Source organism: Lepidochelys olivacea, assembly GCF_965140295.1.
Source record: "Lepidochelys olivacea isolate rLepOli2 genome assembly, chromosome: 11".
In the NCBI taxonomy this organism is placed as follows: Eukaryota; Metazoa; Chordata; order Testudines; family Cheloniidae; genus Lepidochelys; species Lepidochelys olivacea.
Window position 1 is genome coordinate 16932802 of NC_140421.1, and position 8877 is coordinate 16941678.

General features: G+C 39.8%; 1 protein-coding gene across 1 annotated transcript in view; it reads right to left on the bottom strand.

Moving 5' to 3' along the window:
- Window positions 1–8870, bottom strand: part of ACTR3 (actin related protein 3) — a 50980-nt gene extending 42110 nt beyond the window's left edge. The window contains exon 1 of the mRNA XM_084642545.1: window positions 8667–8870. Within this exon, the coding sequence (XP_084498671.1) occupies window positions 8667–8710 (44 nt within the window). The 5' untranslated portion in view covers window positions 8711–8870. The remainder of the gene's footprint in view (window positions 1–8666) is intronic.
- Between the last annotated feature and the right edge of the window lie 7 nt (window positions 8871–8877).

Sequence of the window (8877 nt, forward strand, 5' to 3'; positions counted from 1 at the left end):
AAGAAAGCTACCATTTATTTTGACAATTGTCTAGGTATCTTGGAATAGAAAGGAAAAAAAAACTTCTAAACGCTGATTTACATTTCAAAGTATTATTGTTTTTCTTGTATTTAATAAACAGAACTATGATTTATCCAAATTCTGCTTTTATCTGTGTCTTTCTTCCTGAATCTGAGTAAACCTGTACAAATGAAATAGATTCTTAAAACAAATCCAAAATTCAGAAACTTAACTACTATAAAGCATTCGCTATATGGGGAAGTTCACCAAAACATTCCCATTCATTCTACTACCACCAGTTGAACCAGGGGAACCAACTGAACCACTGTGAAAACAATTAGAAGCAGCAGTGCAAGCAAACCTCCTGTGGCCAAATCCATCTTATCACAGTTTCAATTAAAATGGCAATTTTTAAAATTATGGCATAGGCCACCAGAACCTTGTTTAAACTGGGAGCTACAGTATAGACACTCAGCAGAACCTGTGGGACTGTTTTGGTCAAATTTTCCCAGTGTAAACATAGCTAATGAGTCTATTGCTACCATGTTATGATTGATGGTAGCAATAGACTTTGGTAGCTAGCTTATGAATAGTTACTATTAAGGATGCTTGGCATTCACAACAGCATGATAAACCTGTCCAGGATCAACCTTTTTATAATAAATTCAGATATTGAACAGTGTCTTGACCAAAATTCATAGTGCCATGAAGCATCCTCCAGAGACTCCAGTCTCAAAACTCCCACCCTCTTCTGATATCTTGGAGCTCCTAAGATATCAGAAGATGGTGGGAATTTTGAGACTGGAGTCTCTGGAGGATGCTTTATGGCACTATGAATTCCAAACAAATACAAATCAAGCCCACAGATCTGAACAGTTTCTGAACAAAATTAGGATACCACAGTGTTTTTTCTCACTTGATGCTGCTGTTGGTGGTATAGCACTCTCCTAAAAAAAACACCACGAGGAGTGACCTCTAACACAGTCTATGGCAAGGGCGGCCAAACCATGACTCACAAGCTGCATGTGGCTCTTTTACAGTTGAAATGAAGCTTCTTGTTGAATATATCATATCTAGCAGCACTACACAGTCTAAAAACTGTTACCAGAATACAACACGTGGGTGGAAGAAAGTGCTTTGGGAATCTATTTGCCAGTGGCCAGAGGGAAGTTGTTCTTGGGGAACGTAACGCTAGTCAGTGTCTACTATGCTTAAGTTTTCAGTAAATTAAAACCTATCCAATATGCCAGGCTGTCATGGTTGGTAAAATAAGTTTCCTACTGGGAACAAACAATCAGACTGCTGTCTTTGAGTCAGCACACTCAGGTTTTATGTGTGGTACTACTTATGGCTTTGTTAAGCAGCAGCAGAGTGAAATTAACAACTTTCTGGTCAGTCTCACTGCTGCCATTCAGAACCCTCTAGGTAGCAATAAAAATTTCAAGAATCATGTCAATTTCATGGTGCAGCACAGAAAAACCAGAGCAGCAGGAGCCACACACTGGGGTTATTCATAGGTGATAACACAAAAATGGAGACTAGAAGAGAGGTAGAGTAGCTGAGACCTGTTCCTCCTGAAGCAACCAGGAGACTCTGGAGTTAGAAACGTAGTTTCTAGCACCGGGAGGGGCGAAGAAGAGAGAGACATGGTGGGGGAAGAAAGGGAGGATAGAACTCCAAATTAAGATACCTATATTTTGAAGCAGATATTTGTGTGAACACAAACTGTACCTATCCAATTCTTTGGGTGTCTCTGACAATCAAGATACGCTTGTGGGTAAAATTAGTTATTTTCCCCAAACTGGATAAAAATGATTTCCTTAATTTTATATTTCACATATTAAATTAAGATATGCAACAAAATTGCCAATTTTGATAAAGCAAACTAGATGTTGTGTTTTAATTCTCTGGAGCTTAAAAAGTTCAGTAGAAATACTGGAGGAAGCCATGGGTGCTTACAGTTTCTAATGCCGTTGCATTTAAGAAGAACGTTCTGTTATATTGCTGTTGTGAGAGCTGCTAATATAGATTTTAACGTGTCCAAAAAAAAAAGGCAACAATAAAAAGATCACAATTGCTATATCAGCTAATTTTTACTCAGATTTGGGATAAAGATATACAAATGAAAGCCCAATTAAAATCAAGTTTTCCATGCTATGTCATTTCAGCACCTACCTTAAGATCAGGTCAAGCAGCCATCAGCACTATGGCAGCTACTAGAAAGGTGTCTCCTCTAACTGTTCAAACTGGCTTGGGTACCTAAATATAATTTTCTACTAAGTTAAATTCGCAGGTATTCAAGGTTCGTAAAATAACTGCAGTAGTGACTTGACTCTTTAGAAATTGTATCTTTATATTTAAAAGTTAGAGCGGATGATAAGATGCCATTTAAAATTATACCATTGCTCAAAACTGGAACTTACTCAGAATCTCCTCAATTTATAGTTTAGCCATTTCTATATAAAGAAGATAATATCTGTAAATGTTATATCATAGCAGATTAACAAAGCCAAATAGAGGCATGACTACAAGCACTTATATATTACCTTACCACCCTGATCTAACTTGTAATTCTGAATCCATTTGCTTTCTATTTGTGAAACTCCTTCTAAGTAATTATTTTTAAAATGCTAAAAATATATATCTTATTTGAATGCAGTTCTCAAAAATAAGAAATGGCACATGGCTTTGAATGTTTACATTTGTATTACAAATGTAATTTGTGTTGGCATTGACAGAATGCTCCCTTTCTCCTACCACATCCTTTGGGACCTGCACATTCATTTTTGAGTGTCCTAACAGTATGCCTCTGTATTTCAACACACAAGACAGAGCTGGACATATGCTGTATTGCTAATTGGTCATTACTTTCAAATTCATCCACATAATCTACTTATCTTAAAGAAAAACATTAAAATGCACTTTATATTATAGCTAATACATGTGAAAGTGTGTCCAACTAAAGGGTAAAACAAAATGCCCTAGAATTTTGGAAGAGATTTTAGCATACAGGTATGTATAAAATTTCGTAACATACCACTACACAGACAAAGTCAACAAATCAGGCCCACCCCCTAGAATAGGCCAACAGCTTTCCAACATCCATCAGAAGAAGCCTGAGAGAAAAGATTTGTCATCTATTAAGCTCTGAAGTCAACTAGCTAGGAGTCTGCTGGGCAGAGAGAAACAGCAAATTCCAAAGTCAAGTCTTGCACTTGAAGAAAACCCTGCTGTTGGCCACGGGACACACAAGACTACCCCCACTGACTTCTGCTTTTGTGACAGTACACAAAGGAAAATTAAGACACTTTACCCACATCGATCATGACTTGCTAAAGATTTTCCCCAATCTTTTGGGGATGTAAAATGTACAGCTTTTTAACTGCATTTCTTCCATATAATGTGATGCAGGCATTCTGCCCAACGAATAAAAATGTCCAGAGCATCATATGCATTTGTGCTGGTTTAACCGCTTAACATATTAATTTAAGGAGGTAACCAAGTGGTGTTTGTTTGTCAAGAGCAGACTTGCATTAAAATACCAGTTTACATAGTCATGTTGCAACATGTTTCTACTTCAGGATAATGTTTAAATTAGAAGCAGTTGTCTTCTGAAAAAGTATCCTACTGAACTGTAGACAAAACATGCCATTAAATCTTGTCTTAATAAAAGCTAGTCTCATTTAAGATTTTTTTTTTAAAACCACATAGGCTCAAGTCTGACAGTAAATATACAAGGGCAGTGATATTTCTGAAATCTCTTGCAGATGCTGAACATGGAGATAAATCTAAGGCAACTCATGACAAAAAAAACCCAATAATAAGTATGCAACATTCTCAGAAACAAAACAATCAGAGATATTGCATCATCCAAATAATTAAAACTGGAATCAGTCCAGTGACAGCATGCACTGTCTCTCACTCCTCACAGTCTAAGTTAGTCCACATTACGCAGCTGTAAAGTTCTAAGCACCATGCAATGACCACAAGCGGGAAAAAAGGAGCCTCACAAGAAAGGCATCAGAATAAGACACTTCCCACACCTAAACGCTAGTTTAGAATCAAACAAAATGGAGAACCCATGTTCAGATGAGAGAGAAAAATAGAATGGTGTTCCAGCATTAAAAAAAAGGTTCAGAGATTGGTTCAATAACATTTTCAATTGAGGAGGTATCATCTTCTTTGACTTATTCAATTATTTCTCAAAAACAATAAATATTGGCAAGATGTCATGTGTACCACCTAAAATTCTAGTAGTACTTGCTTCCCTTGGTAGCTTATATAAAGATTCCTGAACCAGGTACACATTCCAAGGCCTACTTTCAGACTAGAAACGTTTTAGAAAGGTAGCTTGTCCAAGGATAACTTGCATTTCCTGACCCTTTTTGATTAAGTAGACTTACCATGGCATTCATATAGTCGATTTCTTTTTTCTTTTTCTTCACTTTTGATAAAAAAGAAACTGCTCATACACTAAGTCAGTGGTGTCAAACAGCTGACCCATAGTCCCACCTAACTATTTATCCAGCCCACATGACAGATTAGATTCTCAAGCTTTCATTTTGTTAAGAAGTTAGTTTCTAGCCCTTATGGTTCTGAAAAGAAAACTTGCATTCAGATCATGTTTGGAACTGTGTCTTTCTGAACTGACAACGTGCCAGTGCCCCATATTGATGATAAATAGGCCCATGAGTCAAAAGCCCATAACTGACAATTGCTGCGTTTCTTGCACCTTCCTCTAAATCATCCACATAGCATTGCACTAGACAGACCACTGGTTCTGTGTTCCTAAAAGCCAAATTTTCAACTAATTTTGGTGCCCAAATGTACATCTCATCTGCATATTTACCACATTACCTGTGTGGTGTGGGCAACTCAGATATTAGCATGGGCAAATGGCAAAAAAACCCAAACACCAAAACAGAAGCTGAATAGTACCCCGCATAGTTTCTCTCTCATTGTATTAATATTTCTCAAGTAGGCTCAACTAAATGTTAGTTACTACTATCAGGGCCATATTCTCCCTTGATCTTTGTGCAAGTTTTCCATCTGGCCAGTGGACAATATAAAACTGATTTGATCCTCTTTTTAGAATTAGTTTGATTCTCCAATCACTTTTCTTCAACAGGAGGTTTAAATGACAGTAGCAGATTGAAAAAGCAACTGCAATGGCAGCAGCAACAGAAAAGTATAAATTACATTATTTTTGATGAACTGTGATGTGTATTTCAATGAGACACTTTTAAAAGTTGTGTCAACAGCTGGAGAGCTGTATATTTTAATATTGCAAAGTGGGCTAGGATTCACTAGGCCCTTCTAAAAGTCCATGCAGCTATTAAGTATTCATGGGCAAAAGTTATTTTCAATCTTATAATAAAAAGTTATAAGATTTAAAAATACTTAAAAAAAAACTTTAAAAAAAAGTTTTAAAATTTTCAACTCCACCTCCAAATCTAGCACAGAGCCTATTCACACGTGAAGCATAGAGGGCACCCTTCTGTCCCCACCAGAGTTACTGGCAAGCAGAAAAGCCCTTAAAATCCTGAAATGGTATTTTTCCCTTTTCCATGAATGAGTGGCTCAAGAGATTTTGCTCATGCTTCCCCACACACACAAAAAATCAATTCTAAACGTGGAAAATTTAACCCCAAAAGGAGAATTTTTAATATCAAAGCATATGAAAACTGGGGTTATAAAGAAAGTCTCATTGTAATCTTAACTATTAAAAAATATACTATAATTAACTAAGTTATTCTAAATAATAAAGATGATAGTTTAGTGCAGTAGTTCTCAACCAGGGGTACAAGTACTTGTGGGCGTACGCAGAGGTCTTCCAGGGGGTACATCAACTCATCTAGATATTTGTCTAGTTTTACAACAGGCTACATAAAAAGCACTAGCGAATTCAGTACAAACTAAAATCCCATACATACAATGACTTGTTTATACTGCTCTATATACTATACACTGAAATGTCAGTAAAATATTTATATTCCAAATGATTTATTTTATAGTTATATGGTAAAAATCAGAAAGTAAGCAATTTTTCAGTAACAGTGTGCTGTGACACTTTGGTATTTTTATGTCTGATTTTGTAGGCATGTAGTTTTTAAGTGAGGTGAAACTTGGGGCACACAAGACAAATCACACTCCTGAAAGGGATATAGTAGTCTGGAAAAGTTGAGATCCACTAGTTTAGTGGATATAAATGAAAACTGGCAGGAAGAGTCTCATAATTAGAATGTCAGTACAAGACTCTCTAAGTACATTTTGTGGGGCCTACAAACACCAAAGTATCAAACAAATAGAGAAACAGAACCCTCAAGACCTATACATGTCTTTGCTGAGTAACCACATTACTGTAATAACGAACGGTTTCAGAGTAGCAGCCGTGTTAGTCTGTATTCACAAAAAGAAAAGGAGTACTAACCAATTTATTTGACTAACCAATTTATTTGAGCATAAGCTATGCATCCAATGAAGTGAGCTGTAGCTCACGAAAGCTTATGCTCAAATAAATTTGTTAGTCTCTAAAGTGACACAAGTACTCCTTTCTTTTTGCACATTACTGTAATCCTTGTTCTATATATTCTCTTACTCCCCTATTTAAAGGTAGGCCCCAATAATAAAAAGGGATCCTTTACTCCTGTACAAAGACCTCTATAAAAAATGGAAATTCATTGCAGGTATAAGTAATTCTCTTTACAGGCTCTAGGCTTGTAAACTCTTCAGGGCAGGGGCCATGTATTCCCTTGTAGTAGGTGCTTCACTGAAACACTTCATGCTCAAAAAAAAAAACAAATATGACAAAGCGATCCCTATCTAATACATAAAATGTGATATACAAAAGGAAAGAGTACATTCACACTTCATATAAATTCAAGATATTTATTCCTGCTGTAACTCTAAATGCAACCTTACCTATGACAGGTTTCAGAGTAGCCGTGTTAGTCTGTATTCGCAAAAAGAAAAGGAGTACTTGTGGCACCTTAGAGACTAACCAATTTATTTGAGCATAAGCTTTTGTGATATACAGCTGAATTCCACTGAATGCATCTGATGAAGTGAGCTGTCGCTCACGAAAACTTATGCTCAAATAAATTGGTTAGTCTCTAAGGTGCCACAAGTCCTCCTGTTCTTTTTGCGAATACAGACTAACAGGGCTGCCACTCTGAAACCTGTCACTTAACACAGTCACTTTCCCTAGAGAAGAGGGAGGAGCTAGAACCACTACAAAAAAAATCTTTGGATAGATGCTACAATAAAGCCTTCTGGAATGTTTAAAAATAAATCATTCCATCTTTAAAATCATACACTAATCAGTAGCTCACAGGAGGAAAAAAAATCCTTGCATTTCCTCAGTACACTACTACCATCCTTCCAAGTTCAAACTCAGTCTTTACTTCCTACTTTTACCCACACGGTCTTGCACACAGTGGGAAGACTAGGAGCAGCAAACACAGACAACAACTGAAAGGAATTCTGAACCTCTGTCCCTTCCATGTATTTGCATTCGCTATCACTGGTACTTTCTCTCTACTCCTCGTCATCGGGTAGTTGCTAAATACAAAATAGTTTCTAAAAAGGATTTGGTTCAGGTTTGACACTGAAAACTGCCTTATAAGGTATAAAAGCCTGAAAGCAGGAAGAGGCTTTGACAAAACTAAGGAAGTTCCGCTGCGCTTGCTCACTAGAAGAGGGGGGAGGGTTTCCCCTATAGAGAAGTAATACCGAATAAATTATTTGATCCATATATTAAAAAAGAAAACCCATGGTATTTAGCAATAACCCGTGAGCTCAGAATATTTAATGCACACAATTACATGACTGAACAACAGAAATAATGCTTTTTTTTTTTATCATTTTGCTATCCTATCTGGATTCTGAGTAGGGTCCACCCTAACCTCAGCAGCCCGTGAGCAGGAGCCTGCTTCCTTCAAGACACAGGCAGCAAGCTTGGTCTTGAGAGATTCTCAGTCAAGGGTGGGGAACATTGCTTCCTGAATGACCGAGACAGGAAGATTTCTAGAGCAGAATGAATGAGATTAGGGTAGAGAGGAGACCCTACAAAAAAAAAAAACCCAAGAGGGCGAGGGGAGAATGCTCACCTTAGGGTGTAACCCTGCCCCCAGAGTCAGACTGATTTTTGGAGGGTCAGAGCAGACCCTGCCCCTGCACAGTCAGCCCAAAATAAACTGGGGGCGGGAGACGGTGCTACTTGGGGAGAGGCCCACTCCCACAGGGAGTCGGGGGGTGGGTGCTGAAGTCTGGGTGGGAGCCGGCGCCCACCCAGATCTGGGGGAGGGGGGTGCTCCCGGGGCGGGAGCCCGGGCTCACAAAGCCATAGGCGGAGGAGGGAAGGAGCTGCGCGGAAAGGGGAGGAGGGAGAGAAACGGGGAGGGGGGGCACTTCAACCCCTTCCCCCGCTTTCTAGCCTCCTCTCCCCGCTGACACCCCCGCCCCAGCGGGGGCTATTGTGGGGCAAGACACGTCCCTGCAGCCTCCCCACCAGGGCGGGATCCGGGGGGTGAAGAAGATACCCCACCCCCCACGGGCACCCACACGGGAGGGGGGGCACCCCCCCCCCAGCCCTCGGTGCCTGGTACCAAACTGTCAGCAGTCTCCCTGCTGCCCATTCATCGCCGGCTCGCCGCCCCCGCGCTCACCCCGTGCCGCAGTCCACCACGCAAGCCGGTAGCCGCCCTGCCATCCTCCTCGCTAGAGATGGTGCCGGCCGGGGAAAGGTGGGGGGCCCTGGTCTCTCCTTCTCGCCGCTCTCTCTCCACGACGGGGGAGCGAACGCGGTCACTTCCGCAACCCAGCCAGTCCCTCCCCCGCTCGCTCGCTCACAGCCCGGGCGAACCCAAGATGGCCGAC